This window comes from Girardinichthys multiradiatus, chromosome 4, assembly GCF_021462225.1.
Source record: "Girardinichthys multiradiatus isolate DD_20200921_A chromosome 4, DD_fGirMul_XY1, whole genome shotgun sequence".
Classification (NCBI taxonomy): Eukaryota; Metazoa; Chordata; class Actinopteri; order Cyprinodontiformes; family Goodeidae; genus Girardinichthys; species Girardinichthys multiradiatus.
In genome coordinates, this window is record NC_061797.1 from 47,937,811 (window position 1) to 47,955,864 (window position 18,054).

Sequence of the window (18,054 nt, forward strand, 5' to 3'; positions counted from 1 at the left end):
CCCTACTGCTACAGAATCTAGGCAGCTGTAGCCGCTACACATAATTACACCTCACAGCCACTAAGGTCATGTCCTGTACCACAAAATAAACATCTACATGTACAGCTTTTAGACAGATAGCAGACAGATTTAGACTATGACAGTTTTAACCATTGTAGACCTGCCGTGTCCTGAGAATTTAAAACTTTATAATTCCAGTCTGCACGTGAACTAAATGAGGTCCAAAGTGGGCTATTCCATCTTAATGCTGAACTAATTTTGTCACTATTTTTATTTTTCACTTCTTTAGTGGATCGGAGGTGGTCCACAAGCTGGAACCCTGCGAAGCTCGGCGGTTTGTGTGGGACGACCCTGCAGGAACCCGCAAGTTCTGCTGGATGTGCAGAGAGCATTCAGGAGAGCTAGATCTGCTAAAGGTCTGTCTCACACCAAAACACATCTGCCAAACCAAATAAAAAATCCTCCAAGACCAGCACTTTTTGTAACATGCAGTTAGCATAAAATATTTAGAGTCTCCTGAGAGCTGGTGGAAGAAGGGACACAGACCCTTATGTTGTTTGCAAGTTTCACCAAATAGGTCCAGGGAATAGTTCATCCTGTCTTGCAGAAGATAAATCTGGATTCTTCAGCTCTGTCATTGCTTTTTCACAACTATCATTCTGTAAGTGGAGATACAGTTTGAGCTGCTTCAAAGAGCATATCTCTGTTAAAAGGTCCATCTGTTTCCTTCAGGATGATGTGAGTCAGTTTCCCTACGATGAACAGTCTCAGATCCACTGGGTTTCCTTTCTGGATGGACGTCAGCGGGTGCTGTTGTTCACCGAGGACACCGGCGTGGTGACAAAAGCTCGGCAGTCAGAGGAGCTCGAACAGTTTCAGCAGGAGCTGAAGGTTTCTCTACAAAACCTCGGCCTGTCTCTCATCAACAACGGCAGCCGGCAGGAGATTGCGTACATCGGTATCACCAGGTGAACACCATTACATTACCTGGCTCAACTTGCTGTCAGCTTACCACTTCGTTCTGCACAGTAAATCCACTGAACCGAATCCTCTAATGCCATTAAATGAAAACACTGATGGAGCCCATCAGACCACAGCGCTACTGAGACTGATGGTGGAGGCACAGATGCCTCCAGTTTACAGAGAAGTTTATAGATGACAAAAACAAGGTTTTGATCATTTAACGTTAAATCGTGGAGCATATCCTTTTAAATTACATGCGGCAATACAACAAAAATGCTCAGGGAGTTTAACAGTTTAGAGTCATTTGTTAGACCTGAACGTGTAAACATCCAGCCTAGGTGAATGTCCTGTAACTCCACTGTGGTTGTGGTTCACAGCTCAGGTGTGGTTTGGGAGTTTAAGCCAAAGAATCGCTGGAAGTCATTCAGTCAGAAGAACATTAACCTGCTGGAGAAAGCCTACCAGAGTCAGCAGAGTGGGAAGATGGACGGCGGCTGGGTCAGACTGGACAACAACCTGGAGGTCAGAGGTTTACAAATACATGACCAAGTGGTCCGCAGGATTGTTTTTATTTGATCCAGACCTCTGTCTAATGAGATGAGTGTAAGTTTATAATGTCACTGGTTGCTAGGTTAACCTCAGCCAAGCTATCATGATGATGCGTCAACCCCATTCGTGCCCTGTGAGGAGGAACTTCCTATCGGGGATCCAGGTGGAGTTCAAGCAGTCGCTGCACCAGCGCAGCCTGAGAGCCCAACTGCACTGGCTGCAGGTAAACATTAACACACACACCTGAACTGAACCACACTCACCTGCATTACTGAAACACTTTTTTTTTTATTGGTTGTAGGTGGACAACCAGTTGTCAGGTGCCATGTTCCCCATCGTCTTCCATCCAGTTCCTCCCCCAAAGTCCATCGCTCTGGACTCAGGTGCGTCCTGCAATCCCCTATTAACCATCAAACTGATTGCAAAGTGTCTTAACTATGAGTTCTTCCTCCTTAGAACCAAAGCCCTTCATCGACATGTCCGTCATCATGAGGTTCAACCAACACAGCAACGTCACACAGTTTAAGTAAGAACCAAGATGTGGAACCAGTTTGCTGATCCAGTATCGCTGCAGAGATGCTGCAGCTGCTTGTGTTTTCAATCAACCAATCATTTATTTGTATAGCTCTTTCTCATCCACAATTTTGGTGACCAAAGTACTTAATAAAATCAACATATAAAAGAAGACAAAAAAGGTGGTTTAAAATAAGGCAAGAAGAAGATAAAACAAGGTAGCTAAAACCAGAAGTGTCATCACACGTTTAAGGGCTAAAAGCCTGCCTGAATAAGAAAGTCTTGATCTGTGATTTGAAGAGGCCAAGTTCAGTTATAGACCGAAGATCTGGTGGTAACTGATGACAGGATTCAGATGGGACTTCTAAGCTTTCTGTGTGTGCTTCAGGTACTTCATGGCTCTGGTTCAGGAGATGGCGGTAAAGATTGACCAGCGTTTCCTAGATGCCGTTGCAGCTCTGTTCACTCCAGCCACTAACCTGCAGAATAATGGACAGAAGGTGAAGTGAAGCAGAAACTGGATATTTCCCCTAAAACTCACAGATGAGATGTTGGTTTGAGCTGTTTGTTTTTCAGTCGGGGCTGATTGAAGGAGATCTGAAGCGTCTGCAGGCGGAGCCAACAGATGCTTCTCTGTCAGATGTGTCGGGACTCAGCTTCTTTGAGTATTTCCATATCTCACCTGTCAAGGTAACTTCAGTCCTCCTCTCTCTGACCTAAGAGTCAATAAGCAGGAGTCGTCTCTGAAGAATGTCCATATAGTTGCACAGCAGTCCTTACTGCTCCTGTTTTACTTTTCAGCTCCACCTCAGTCTGTCTCTGGGCTCCAGCGATGGTGACTCTTCTCAGCAGAACCCCGTTACTCGGTCCCTGAACCTGGTGCTGAAAAGCATTGGAGCTACGCTGACCAACGTTGACGACATCATCTTCAAGTAAGGCTGCAGCTGTTTGCACAGAAAGACCTGCTGAAATTCTTTGCTTCTATGTCTGAGTTTGAACATTATTTCTGCTCCTTTGTGTTTCTGTCAGACTGGCCTTCTTTGAGGTGAAGTACCAGTTCTACAACAAAGAGAATCTGATGTGGGCCGTAGGCCGACATTACACTGAAGAGGTAACATCACCTCCCTCCTCCTTAGACTTAGCCTCATATTGTTCAGGCTGAGGTGTTGAGGAGAACCTTGTTGTGGTATTCATTTTAAAACTTCTGGACCTGCAGTTCCTTAAGCAGATGTATGTTCTGGTTCTTGGCCTGGATGTCCTGGGTAATCCGTTTGGAGTAATCCGAGGTCTGTCCGAAGGAGTGGAGGCTTTCTTTTATGAGCCGTTCCAGGTAAAACATCCATCTCACTGTGAGATCCACATGAAACCAAACGGTAATGGAAGATCTGATGGAGTTAAGGTTCTTTGTGTTTGTCAGGGAGCCGTTCAGGGTCCAGAGGAGTTTGCTGAAGGTTTTGCGATCGGCGTTCGCAGTCTGTTGGGTTCAACAGTTGGTAAGAGCCATGGAGGACGGTGACGTAAAGAGTGACAGGTCCTGAATTCTGCAGTCAGTGCTTTCAGCATGTTTGCTCTTCCTGTAGGTGGCGCTGCAGGTATGTTCTCCAAGATCACGGGCTCCATGGGTAAAGGCCTGGCAGCCATGACCATGGATAAAGAGTACCAGCAGGAACGTCGGGAGGACATGAACCGGCCAACGAAGGACTTCACAGAGAGTCTGGCCAAAGGAGGAAAAGGACTGCTGAAGGTTCGGAGAGGAAAGGTTCTGGTTCCCTGGGAACTGATGTGACCCAATGCAACTCAGTAATAATCTTTCTCTTTGCAGGGCGTCTTTGGCGGAGTCACAGGCATTGTCACCAAACCTGTGGAAGGTATGTTTTTGGATGCTGCAAATATGATTCTCCTGATGAAAAAAAACATGGGCACAAAGTTCAAGTCTCTTTTAGAGAACAGAAACGTATTCAGGATTTCCAAGTTTAGGAGAGATTCAGGAAATTATTAAAGTTCTGAAAGAATCTTTAGGATCCTAACCTGTTAGATTATGTAATCCAAGCCTTCTAGATTGTTTGATCCAGATTTTGATTATTATCATCCTGACCCGGCAGATCCTCTAAACCCAACTCAGACTTGCCTTGCCTTAGTCTTTGATCCAGAACCTTTAGGTGCTGTGATCCACATGTGATTACTTGATCCAGACGAAGATTAACTAACCCTAAAATGTCTGTTTATTGTCTACAGGAGCGAAGAAGGAGGGCGCAGCTGGATTCTTTAAGGGGATCGGGAAAGGTCTGGTGGGGGTGGTGGCTCGGCCAACAGGCGGCATTGTGGACATGGCCAGCACCACTTTTCAGGGAATCCAGAGGTATTCTTTGTTGATGTAGTTTCTCTGTGAACTCTGACATTTTGTAGGGTTTGTGTCTTATTTGTGGGTTTCGTAATGTGGTTGCCGTCTCTGTTTTTCTTGTCAGTTCTCTAATTTACACATTTTCTGCCTGTGTTTTCTGTCTGCTGTGGTCTGGATTTCTGTTCTTTCTGTTCCTCGCTGTTTGGTGTGTGAGTATTTTACATGAATTATTTTGAAGCTGAGCTCTTTCATTGACTGCTGTTGCTGTGAATCAGCTTCTGTTTGACTTGATTCAGAAACCTTTAATGATGGAGCTGAGCTTTACCAAGCTGCAGGTGTTTGCAGACATTTGCATGTTGAATGATGCTGCAGACTGACGGTAAGTCACAGCATTGCGTTGTCATCAAATTTCACCCATGGGGTCGGATTCATACTCGTCATGTTGTTCATTAGTTTAAACCTGCTTGTGGCTTCTCCAATCTGTAAGCTTGTTTCGGGCTGATTGGCCACGCCCCTCAGGAGAACAGGTTGTCCTGGCAGCAGGAGTTAAGGGAACATGACTCCATGAGGCTAAAACGTCACGTCAAACGTTGTCCTTGTTGTCCTCAGTGAATTCTGCATCAGAATGTGTTGAGCCACTTTTGTCTGATTAGTTTTCCTAAAAATGGAGAGGATGCACATCACACTGAAAAGTCAATCAAAGCAACTAATTGGGCCAAATTAAAAACGTACTTTCTGTCTAAAATGCTCCTGGACATAAAAAAAAACAGCTCTTCTAGCAGATGTGGAATAAAGCGTTTTGCAGAGGAATCCCAGAGAACCTCCTGGCAGGACGAGATGTTCAGTACATGCCCACAGAAAGTCAAAAAGTCCCAGGGCTGCTTTCTCCTTTGGGGATGGCAATCTGAATGATCACATGGTTCTGACTAACCCTCACCCTGACTTGAAGAATTAACAGCTGCAGAGTTGCTTTGTTTGAAGCTGCAAAACAGACTGAGAACAATGTGCCAACCTGGGCTCATGTTGATTTTTTTATTTCTTGTGCATTTTGGAGTGCAACAAAAAACTTCAGTGCATAAATTCTTGTGGAGCATCTGACAATTTTTTTTCAATATTTCTAGATCCAAACATTTAAACTCTGACCGAGCATTTAAATGTTTTTGAAAAACTGTCCTTATGTCAAACTGAACAAACTCCCGTCGAGATCAGATTAGCTGCATCTTTTGGAAAAATATTCTTATTTCTCTGATTTCCATCTTGACTTCCTTCCTTCCTTCCTTCCTGCTCCCAAATCATTTCCTCTTCTTCATCCTCCTTGTTGGAGGTGTCATCTGTGAAGTGACCCTTAAATTCATGATAACCTGTTGAAGTCACTGTTTCATGCTGTCACTGTAGAGGCCCCCACAGGTGAGCTATGATACCTGAGTGAAGCTGCCTGCAGCATGGTGTGCATAAGAATAGAATGTGCTTCGGATCAGAGTCAGTCAAGATCAGAACAGTTTGCTTTAGTCAGGTAGACGAGTGCTGGAAAACCCAGCAGTTTTAAACAGGTCACTCATGTGTGTGTGTGTGTGTGTGTGTTATGATGTCAGAGTGGCCGAGGCGACCGAGGAAGTGACCAAACTCCGGCCAGTCCGTCTGATCAAGGAGGATGGGATCATCCGACCTTATGACGTGACGGAGTCGCAGGGTTTTGACCTCTACCAGGTTAGTGTCTCTCCATTTCCATAGCAACAGGACATGTCTTCCTGCATTCAGTATGAGATCAGAGGGAACCTCGAGGAGCAGTTGTTTGAGGCAGAAACATCAGAATCAGCACCTGTATAAACCACCGCCTACTCACTGTCTAAGCAAACCAGTCTGGTCTTCCACACCAACATACAATGTATTGCCAAGTATTTTTCTGTCTGCTTCTACTTGTACATAAACTTTGATGACATCCTATTTTTAATCGATGAGGTCCATTTTGTTAATGGACCCAGTGTTCCCAGTAATAGGAACTTTAACTATTCTGTAAACAGCTTCCTCAAGGTTTAGGAGTGTGACCCAATACAGCAAATAAGTTGAGGAATGGATGCATTTATTAACAAAGAAAGCTGTTTGCAACTTTAACCTCAAATATCTAACATCTGCTCTGTATACTGATAGCTAAACTAGGATCAAATCAATCAACTTTATTTGGACCCATGGGTAGATTTAATGCAGTGCAACACAAACTACCAAAAGGTTAAAGGTTATTTAGTTTAAATGGCATATGAAAGAAATATGATGATAAAAACTATGTTAATGTAATTTGCATCACCATAGAAAAAACTACTTTAAAATTAAAAAACAAAACGTCCAGGTACCCAGGAGGGTTAAAATATTCCTATGCTGCAATGTTCCTGAGCAACCTACCTCATGGGTTTGATGACGTTCCTCCTTCATCTCTTTATGCTCTTCTGCTTCCTCACCTTGTCCTCCTTTACTGTCATTAACTGTTCTGAAGCTCATTTTCTTCCTTTCCCATCTCATTATGCCCTGAATCTTTATCTTATTTATTTTAATAAAACCCTCCATTCACTCATAATAATGTTCAGATTTGCCGTGTGCTTAAATGTGAGTTCCTCATTACAGTTCGTCTTACTTGGCAACAAACAGTAGCAAGTGCTTGATACTTCTGCAACTACTAATAATAAATTAGTTTTAATCAGAAAGAAAACAATAGTAAATGTTATTTCATTGGTTTTATTGCCTCATCTTAGCCTTCTGAATTATAATCATATAAATTCGACTTAAAGGTTCCTTCCCCAGTGTCGTTGACTTTGCAGCAATCCCTCATACTGAGCATGCATGTAGTGACAGTGGAAAGGAAAACTCTCCTTTAACAAGAAGAAACCTCCAGCAGAACCAGAACCAGGCTCAGCATGAGCAGCCATCTGCCATGACCAACTGGGGATTTGAGAGAACAGAGCAGAGTCACAAAAAGGACACAGAAGCACTGATCCAGGAGTCCTTTCTATAAGAAAGAAAATTTCAGGCATAATGGATTTGATGCTGTAAGGTTGCCAGCACATGTTGGTGTTTACTCTGTCTGGTTTGGATCATTTGAAAATCAGCCTTCCGACTCCATTAGCCTGTACCTTTCTAAAATAAGAACAAAAAACAAACTGTTCCTTCCATTGTTTCTGCACTGTGCTGCTCCTAATACTTCTTCACTTCAATCATCGTCATCCAAACACAAAAACAGACCTGCCAGGGTCCCCGGGGGACAGCGTAGGAACATGTCATGCTGCATTCCAGTGTAGATGGACATTAGAGATTTATTCCAGCGAATGTATAAAGCCATTATCTTTTTTTAATTGAAAACTCAACTGGAGTCCTGCTGGAGTGGAAATGCCTTCTCTAAGGGTGGCTTTTGCTAATTCATACCCCCTTTCCCCGCTGATCTGCTCATGCTGAGGGTAATTTCAGCTTTTGAATGAGGTGTGTTAAAACGTGCAGGACATCGGCCCCTGAGGACCAGAGCTGGAGACCACCAACATGACACCAACAGACTGCAGTAAAGCAGTGCTCAGATCAGAGTAAATCTGTGGTGGAATAATTCGTGTTTCTGCTGTTAAGCCTCTAAAACCCATTCTTCTTCTTCCTCTTTCTTCTCTTGTCTTTCTTCTTCGTGTGTTTGCTTCATGCAGCTGGAGGAGGACTCTGCCTGCTCTGGTGACGAACAATAATGCCGAATGCGCTGGCTGTGAACTGTCATATTTGTGTTTGTGACTGACCAAAGTTTTTATTATAACCCTTATTAATCTGCAGATATTTATATATGTTGAAGTCTGATCAGTCAGATTTTTATGCATGCCAAGTGTCTCAGAACATTTATACTCCCATCTGTTTCTTTTTCTAAACTGTATCTGCTTTTTTGTTTTGGTAAAGATTAATTTGATATTATATATGATAATAATAATAATAATACATGTTAATATGTTAATTTCTTTCATAATTAAATCCAATGGAAAAAAGAGGTTCTGTCAGATTTAGTTATTTTTATATAAATAAATTTATCATAAAGTTGCTTCTAAACATAAAATTAATGTCAGTATCTTTGTTAGGACATATTTAGTATAACATGAGACACGTTGCTTTTATGTCGGCATGAATTCTGATCTGTTATCGGTTTGTGTTCAAAATAAAATGAAATATCTGATAAAAATATCTGAAACACTTTTTCTGCTATGAAACATGTTCTAATGTAAGATATCAGATACGATCATGGGGAAAAAAAACTAGTACATCCAATAATCCTTGAAGTTGTAGAACCTTCTTAAGCTGCAGAACCCTTCAGGTGCTGGCCAGATGGACTCACATTGGACTCTAGGATACTTTGGTACACAGAGGGGATCGTGGTCCATTCACACACTGCAAGATATCCTGTGGCTGCAAAACAAGCCCACATAATTACTTCTCCACCACCGTGCTTGACAGTTGCTATGAGGTGTTTGTGCTGATCTGTTGTGGTTCACTGTCCCACCCTGTCTAAAATCGTCCGCCTGCCCAAGAAACCCCACGTTTCCAGCCTTAATGACTGCTGGCCAGTTACATTGACACCGGTGGTGATGAAATGCTTTGAACTTGTGCTCTGGGCTCACATCACACCTTTCTAAAAGTTTCAATCCCCAAAAGTTTGCCAGACAGGGCTAATAGATCTACTGAGGATGCGGCAGCCACAGCCATGCTGCACTGACCCATCTAGAACAGCAGGCGGAGCTATATGCAGCTGCTTTTAATGGACTATAGCTCAACATTCAAGACCATCAATCACCACAAGTTGCTGCTCAACTTTTCCAAGACAAAGGAGATAATAGTGGACTACAGGAAAAAGAGGAAATACATTTCACCACTGATACAGTGGGGACTAAGTGGAGAGGATGACTGACTTCTACTTCCTGGGAGTCCATGTTGAGGAGGACCTGACTTGGGAGTGGGAATACCTCTGATCTGCTGAAAAGGCCCAGTAGAGACTGCACCTCCTGAGGGTGCTTGGGAGAAGTATCATCACACAGAGACTGCTGGTGTCCTTTTATCAGATCTCTATTGAGAGCATTATAACCGCCTGCAATTATTTATCACTATTCACAGACCAGATAGTTTTTCTCAGTTTCATTGTACTTGTGACAATGAAGGATGTTTTGATTCTGATTCTTGTACCAAAGGTGTAGACATTTTTTCAAAAAATGACAAAATGATCAGTCTGTGTTTTGGGGGTTACTGCTCAGGGCTATCATTCAGCAAGTGTTACGCTGGTAAGTGAAACTTGAACATCAGTTCAATGCTGAATAGCTACAGTAAATGTATTGCAGGACTGTTTGTGTTTTTGTGTTTGCAGCACTCAGGGATCAAACACCTGGAAGGTGAAGTGTTTAGGAGTTACTTTTCGTATCCTGGTCACAGGAAGTCCAACATCATCGTCACCAACAGGTCGATTCACCCAGGGCCACAGCTGCATGCAGAGTTTTATTTGTGATGGTGTTTATAACTGTTTCTGCTTCTTGTTCTGTAGGCGGGTGTTCTGTGTGAAGGAGATGGATTTGTTGGGTCACCTGACCACAGACTGGGAATGCTTGTTTGAGAATTTCTACCGTTCTCCTACCGTGACAGGATCAGAGCTGAAGATTTACTGCAAGGTAATAAACCATACTTTGGATTTGTGTTTTCTCCTACACGAAATGCATTTGTTTTCAGGTCCCTTTAAAAAATATCCATGCAGGATCTTTCAGCTCTTTGACCTTTTAGTTCTTCATCCACGGTGGAAAGATTTGAAAGGTGTTTTTGAAAAATCGCAGTTTGAAAGGATCCCAGGCAGATAGTTTTATGTCTAAAGTGGTCATTGTTGGTTTCTCTTAACATAGAAAGGAGCTTCAGAAAAAACAAAATCCGTGTTTTTGGCTGATCAGATCCGCATTCTGATCCTTCTTTGAAGCAGAGTGATTTAGTAGGACAAAAAGAGCAAACCCAACAAGAACACTTTCCCACCAGGGTCAGAGCCAAACTTGACCACCCTGTCACATTCAGTTGAGTTAATCGTTTTTTGGGGGATTGTTTTGCATTGTATGCTACACTACATTTATCTGATTTTGTGTAATGTTCCTGCGAGATCTGACGTTTGGGTTTTTCTCTCACCATCATGTGGTCGTTGTCCCTCGGCAGTGGGACAACTGCTGATGGACAACGATAAAAGTGATTTTTAGATGTTGGCTTCATTCCATTTTCCTTACCTCTTTCTGAGATTAGTACTAACATCAGACCCTGTTTCTTTAGAGTCTAGAGACCAAAAAATCCTAAATCAATATTAAACTTGAAATGGTTGAATCAGCATTGTTTTTAACATTTATTCTATGGTATTAAAACTTACTCTTTTCGCTTGTAGTAGTAGTAGACTAGAGTAGAATCAGAACTAGTATCTTTAGTCAATAGATTCTTACTTAGTTAATAATAAATCTATGTCTTAAATACATTTGTTATGAGCTCCCATTGATCCCTAAATAAATGGGAATCCTGTGAAATCTACAGAAAGTTGAAACTGGATAGTAAAAGTCATCTCTCTTCTTTCATCTTGAATGACTTGTGAGTGATTCATATATTACCATTAGCATATTTTAATGTAGCTTAATGATGCTACAGAGAAGAAACGCATCCAGAACTTTAGGAAGAAAATGACATGGTGGTTACAGGTGACGTGACATCACTTCCTGAATGGAGGTTTCACTGTAAAGTGTGCTTTTTTCCCTTGTCGTCTTTCAGGAGATACACAAACTGAAGCTTCAAAAAACTCAAGAGCCTGTGAGAATGATTCAGTTCAAAGATGCAGATACTGCCAAGGTAAAGTGTGCACCAGTGTTTCTTGGGGTGGGGGTATTAAGGTTGGTAACAGGCGCAGACAACAAGGTAACGTTTAACTAGATCTTAAACTTCCATAGATCTTTAGAAAATGTGAATAAAACCTTGAACTTGAAAATATTCCTTTCAATTTGAATAGATTTTTAAAAGCTAATTCACAAGAAATGTTTTCACAAGACACTTTAGTGTGTTGACACAAAGACATTACACAAAAAAAACTATATGCAGAAATATATAATCAATTCATTCCAATCACAGAGTGATGTTCCAACTGGATTCTATTAATAAAACAATGGAGTCGAATTCAGTTTATTATTCAATAAACTGTCTCAGGAAATCCAGCAGACTGCATCAAGTTGTTAACTTTGTAGTAATTCATCATGATTTTAGCATCACCCCTGAATAGGATATTTCTAATTTTGATGTGAAAGAAGGAAATCCTAAAAACCTGTTTATTATAGGATTTAAAAGACATGTCCTAGTCAAAGATAACACCAAGGTTCTTTACTTTACTACCGGAGGCCAATTTAATGCTGTCCACATTAATTGATGAGTTTCTTTTTCAAAGACTCTGGTCCAAAGACAACAACTTCTGTCTTGTCTGAATTTAGAAGCAGAAAATGTATGCATGGATGTATATACAGTACAGACCAAAAGTTTGGACACACCTTCTCATTCAAAGAGTTTTCTTTATTTTCATGACTATGAATATTGTAGCTTCACACTGAAGGCATCAAAACTATAAATGAACACATGTGGAATTATATACTGAACAAAAAAGTGTGAAACAACTGAAAATATGTCTTATATTCTAGGTTCTTCAAAGTAGCCACCTTTTGCTTTGATTACTGCTCCACACACTCTTGACATTCTGTTGATGAGCTTCAAGAGGTAGTCACCTGAAATGGTTTTCCAACAGTCTTGAAGGAGTTCCCAGAGATGCTTAGCACTTGTTGGCCCTTTTGCCTTCACTCTGCAGTCCAGCTCACCCCAAACCATCTCGATTGGGTTCAGGTCCGGTGACTGTGGAGGCCAGGTCATCTGGCGCAGCACCTCATCACTCTCCTTCATGGTCAAATAGCCCTTACACAGCCTGGAGGTGTGTTTGGGGTCATTGTCCTGTTGAAAAATAAATGATGGTCCAACTAAACCCAAACCGGATGGAATAGCATGCCGCTGCAAGATGCTGTGGTAGCCATGCTGGTTCAGTATGCCTTCAATTTTGAATAAATCCCCAACAGTGTCACCATCAAAGCACCCCCACACCATCACACCTCCTCCTCCATGCTTCACGGTGGGAACCAGGCATGTAGAGTCCATCCGTTCACCTCTTCTGTGCCGTACAAAGACACGGTGGTTGGAAACAAAGATCTCAAACTTGGACTCATCAGACCAAAGCACAGATTTCCACTGGTCTAATGTCCATTCCTTGTGTTCTTTAGCCCAAACAAGTCTCTTCTGCTTGTTGCCTGTCCTCAGCAGTGGTTTCCTAGCAGCTATTTTACCATGAAGGCCTGATTCACACAGTCTCCTCTTAACAGTTGTTCTAGAGATGTGTCTGCTGCTAGAACTCTGTGTGGCATTGACCTGTTCTCTAATCTGAGCTGCTGTAAACCTGCGATTTCTGAGGCTGGTGACTTGGATGAACTTATCGTCCGCAGCAGAGGTGACTCTTGGTCTTCCTTTCCTGGGGCGGTCCTCATGTGAGCCAGTTTCTTTGTAGCGCTTGATAGTTTTTGCGACTGTACTTGGGGACACTTTCTAAGTTTTCCCAATTGTTCGGACTGACTGACCTTCATTTCTTAAAGTAATGATGGCCACTCGTTTTTCTTTATTTAGCTGCTTTTTTCTTGCCATAATACAAATTCTAACAGTCTATTCAGTAGGACTATCAGCTGTGTACTGTATCCACCTCCTGCACAACACAACTGATGATCCCAACCCCATTTATAAGGCTTGAAATCCCACTTATTAAACCTGACAGGGCACACCTGTGAAGTGAAAACCATTTCAGGTGACTACCTCTTGAAGCTCATCAACAGAATGCCAAGAGTGTGCGGAGCAGTAATCAAAGCAAAAGGTGGCTACTTTGAAGAACCTAGAATATAAGACATATTTTCAGTTGTTTCACACTTTTTTGTTCAGGATATAATTCCACATGTGTTAATTCATAGTTTTGATGCCTTCAGTGTGAAGCTACAATATTCATAGTCATGGAAATAAAGAAAACTCTTTGAATGAGAAGGTGTGTCCAAACCTTTGGTGTGTACTGTATGTATTTCTGCTACCTGTACGACCCCTTCTCTTTTCCAATGATTATAATCAGTCTGACAGAGAGAGGTATCCTCAATCCTTGTGGTTTTTAGTATAACAATGGCCATCAGTAGGCTCTACATGGACACAATTTATCACTGTATTATTTTACTTAGTACCCGTACACATAGCTCATTCTAAAATGGCCAAACTCTTAACACTCAGTAGTTTAATCTAACCTCCCCAACAACCCTATACCATTCTGAACCCTTTGTGAAGTGCCTTGAGACGACGTGTTGTGAATTGGCGCTATATAAATAAAGCTGAATAAATGTATGTATGTATGTATACACACACAATCTTATGTAAAATCTAGCATAAAGCCCAGGAACGACATCTCTGAAAACATCAGAGCACCTTTGCAATTAAGTGATATCTTAATATATATTTCAGGTTTACACAGCTACATTCTCACCTACAAACACAGTAAAAGTTAATTTTGTGTAATCTATTAAAGTTTTTGCCCCTGTCCTCCGCCATTGCTATTTCCGTTGGAACAATCCACTTCGCCTCGCAATTAATTCGGACAGCCTTTGTCGCCTTGCTATGAAAGAATCGGCCTACAAATGCAGCCTTCGAAGGATGCAGACCGTGAATTTGGACACAGCTGATGTGTCAACCTGCATCCCTTCCATTTCCTGGAGAGCCACATTTGTACCATTTGGGCCATTTTTACACCCCTGTCCAGACCTTTATCAAACTGATGTTCACAGATGTTCTCCATCCAACCTGACTGAGCTTGAGCTGTTTACATAGAAGAATGGCCAAAAATATCAGTCTGTATATGTTCAAAGCTGGTGGAGACAAACAAAAGACTTGCAGCTGGACCTGCAGCCGGAGGTGGTTCTACAAAGTTCTGAGGAATGGAAATAAATGCTCACCACACTTTTTATTTGTGAAAAAAACCAATTTAAAGCCATGTATAATTTTCATTTTGCTTCTGTTATGCACACTTCATGTTGGTCTGTAAATAAAAAAAAATCACAATAAAAAACATTAAAATTTGTGGTTGGAACATGCCAGGCTCTGTACACCTTACAGAGCTACAGAGGGAAAAGAAAAGATGCGAAAGTGAAGAGCAGCGCAGACAGCAATGAATATAAGTGATGACAGCTAAGAGCAGTTGATGAATCATGAAGTGTGTCCATATGTTTTTCTGTGGCTGTTTGATGCCACTTTTCTCATCTGGCTGTTATGATTATCAACAGAAGCTGCATGAGGCCATATGGGATGCTCAGGATGCCCAGAAGCAGCACCACATGGTCAGACAGAAGTCCCAGCGCTTCCTGAGACTCAGCAAGAAACAGTGATGTCATGTCCTGTCTGCGGCTCTGCTAGGGAATGGGGTTTAAGTTAATCATTGCTGTCACTGAAACCTGCTGGCTCCATCTGTCCAATAGCCCACTCAGCAGCCATTGAATTCACCTTCCTATCTCCAGATTTGGATTATTGTGGAGTCAGCAGAATATTTCAAAATAAAAGCAGGAAATGTGGGGCAGTAATTTCCTTTTCCTAAAGAAATAAAATGTTTATATTGAACAGTAATGTTAAAACTGATCATGTATATGTTCTCAGTAACCTTGGTGGAATTACTTTGTGTCTGTTATTTTGTCCCTGCTTTGTACCTACAGGGTTTTTTGCACTAGATTTGCTTCAACCACTGTGCCAATAATGGATGTTTATGTCATTTTTATAGAAATAAACAAATCTTTAAGAAATAATATTCCAAGATGTTTAAATCTATAACAAAAAATTTATAAACTGGAAAATTATTTTATTAATATTATAGTCCAGAGTTTGCGAAATTTGGTTCCTGTTGTGCAGTCAGGATGCTTTTATTATTTAATATTTAATTAACTAATCATTCAGTCTGTTAAGTATTGTCCTGGGAATATCAGCCCAATATGGCGGTGGTATTAGTACAATAGATGAAAGAATGAATTGAGTTCTGACATTACTGAACAGCAAACTCTGCACACAAATGGAATAAATACTTGTCCTTAAAATGTAAGATTTTATTGACAAAAAAAATAATAAAATGTCAAGTTAAACATATTTCAAACAAACTTTTTACTACTAAATTCAGACCCACCACTAACTAGGGGGCACTATTACAAAAGAAAAATTCTTGTGGGCTGGCAACTACCAATCCCCGCAAGTCCCACACTTCAAAACATCACATCAACTTGTCGTTGGATGTATTCACATCATGTGACATAGGTCACGCCCCTTTCCGCCTTGCTAGTTTTTTGGCAACAGCGTGAATGAAGCTCACTGAAACAAAACAATATGAAACCCCCAGGTCCAAGTGTGATCAGCTTAGGATTTTGCACGTACCATCTAGGGAGGAAACCGGAAAATGTTATCCAAGCGGATTTTTCAAATTTTTTCTGTATTTGAAATTTATACACAAAAAAATATTGTTTGCGAGCTAGTCATAAGTTTTCATTTGGCAATAACTCTCACACTGTAAGGTATTACAAAATGTTCTTCAAAACCTAAATTACAAATGTGATTGTGTGCATGTATTACAAATTTGGCAATCATCCATAACTAGGGGGCATTGTGATATTTTTAGCAATTTATTATGCAAAAGCAGTTTATCGCATTCTCACCAAAGTTTCCATATCCCTTCAGGGTATAGCCCTTAGAAATATTAAATATGGTAATTAGCCCTTAGATATATTAAATATGGTAATTATCAACCTAAGTTGGTGGGACTTTAAAAAAAAATTTTGAACATTTCTTTATCTGACTTCCAACATTGCTAAAAATCCGCCTGTCGTCTTAATGAGCTCAAATTTACAGGAAATATTCCTTGAATAATGCTGAACATTTCATAATCAAAATTTTCATTTATCTCAAAGTCCCTCACTCTACTGAGTCCTTCTACTCTACAGTCCAACAACTGGAGCAGTTGAACTGGAGAGCCAAAGGTAATGCAAAGGCTGACGCACGCTGCTTGCATCCCCAGCAGAGAGAAAGAATATGTCTAGTTTTGTAGTGCTATTGAAGTACCAAAAAACTGTACTCAATTTAGTGTTAAAAGATGATTTTTAATATTTGAATATGTCTCTTGTATTGTTGTTGCTAAATTGTAGGAGCGACTCAAGACACGGTCAGAGATCATTCAGGGAACACTGTAAGTCAAATGAAGCAATGAGAGGGAAGGGATTAAGCATTGGTTTAGTGTTACGATGTCATACCCTTTATTCAGTCCAATGACCAAGATTGTTAAATATAGCGAGTCAAAGGTAAGGTATAGGCCGACTTATGTCATACACAAGCTGATTTCCTAATGTTTAGCCTAGGTAGAAGGTACATGATAAAACAATAACTATTATTATTACTTGTGCTCAAGTTAGGTTTTGGTATGTACAGGGCTAAAATCCTGATTATGAAATTTTAGGGAAGAAGTGAGCACACAGGAGCTGGGCAAAGATCGTCCAGGGAACCCCGGTAACAGAATGAAACCAGAAGGGGCCTCCCCCCACCGGTAGAGGAATTTCCATACTGGAATGAAGCCAACAAGGGGCTCTTATGAGCTTCCAATACAAATCAAATCGTCCAGGACTCCACAGCGGCCGAAGGAAACCCAGCATTGGAATGTAGCCACAATAGGTCTCTGCCCGTCTCCACCAAATCAAACCGACAAGGATCCCTCATCTGCCGTAGGAAAGCAATACTGTAATAAAGCTGACAAAGGGTTGTTTGAAAGTTTCCACACCGCAAATCAAATCAGCAAGGATCCCACAGCAGACAAATAAAACCCGGTTACGGAATGAATCGTAAAGTTATGCATATAACTACTGTTCCCTGAAGGAGAGTAACGAAGTACAACACATGAGTATGAGTATCAGATATCACGCCCTGTGTGTCCTGGCTGAAGCCACCTCTAATCACGCTTCCTAGACAAATGATGTGATGATGACAGGTGACAGGCCCCGCCTGCACTATATTCCTGTCCGTCATCATCGTCATTACTCAGTTCGATAGTCGCTATTCACCGAGCCCAGCTGAGCAGCGGGGCAGCCATGTGTTGTACTTCGTTACTCTCCTTCAGGGAACAGTATGCATAACTTCACATTGCCTTTCAGTCAATTCACTCAACAATACAACACATGAGTATGGGACATATATAAACACCCCGTAGAACAGCCATCAAACCTGGATCATGCATTTCAGACCCAGCAGAAAGAACAGAGTGAGCCACAGAAGGGGTTGTCACATCCAAACGATAAAACTTTACAAATGTGTGTGGCGAAGACCAGCTGGCTGCAGCACAAATGTCACTCATGGGCACCCCTCTAAATAGTGCCCAGGAGGTCGCTATGCCCCTGGTGGAAGAGCACTCACACCACGTGGCATTGGGAGACCCCTGTTGCTGTAAGCCAGAGAAATAGCCTCCACAATCCAGTGGGAGAGTCTTTGTCTGGACAGAGCTTTCCCCCTTGCTGGGTTAACAATACACACAAACAGTTGATCACACAACCTCACAG

General features: G+C 41.5%; 1 protein-coding gene across 1 annotated transcript in view; it reads left to right on the top strand.

Moving 5' to 3' along the window:
* vps13c (vacuolar protein sorting 13 homolog C) overlaps positions 1–15,278 on the top strand; it is a 110,217-nt gene extending 94,939 nt beyond the window's left edge. The window contains exons 111-130 of the mRNA XM_047362512.1: positions 290–416; positions 733–968; positions 1,341–1,485; positions 1,595–1,735; positions 1,814–1,895; positions 1,969–2,038; positions 2,414–2,525; positions 2,602–2,715; positions 2,827–2,957; positions 3,055–3,136; positions 3,242–3,355; positions 3,443–3,518; positions 3,606–3,769; positions 3,848–3,893; positions 4,261–4,384; positions 5,959–6,073; positions 9,732–9,823; positions 9,906–10,029; positions 11,147–11,224; positions 14,764–15,278. Coding sequence (XP_047218468.1) covers positions 290–416; positions 733–968; positions 1,341–1,485; positions 1,595–1,735; positions 1,814–1,895; positions 1,969–2,038; positions 2,414–2,525; positions 2,602–2,715; positions 2,827–2,957; positions 3,055–3,136; positions 3,242–3,355; positions 3,443–3,518; positions 3,606–3,769; positions 3,848–3,893; positions 4,261–4,384; positions 5,959–6,073; positions 9,732–9,823; positions 9,906–10,029; positions 11,147–11,224; positions 14,764–14,865 — 2,275 coding nt within the window. The 3' untranslated portion in view covers positions 14,866–15,278. The remainder of the gene's footprint in view (positions 1–289; positions 417–732; positions 969–1,340; positions 1,486–1,594; positions 1,736–1,813; positions 1,896–1,968; positions 2,039–2,413; positions 2,526–2,601; positions 2,716–2,826; positions 2,958–3,054; positions 3,137–3,241; positions 3,356–3,442; positions 3,519–3,605; positions 3,770–3,847; positions 3,894–4,260; positions 4,385–5,958; positions 6,074–9,731; positions 9,824–9,905; positions 10,030–11,146; positions 11,225–14,763) is intronic.
* Positions 15,279–18,054: the final 2,776 nt, after the last annotated feature.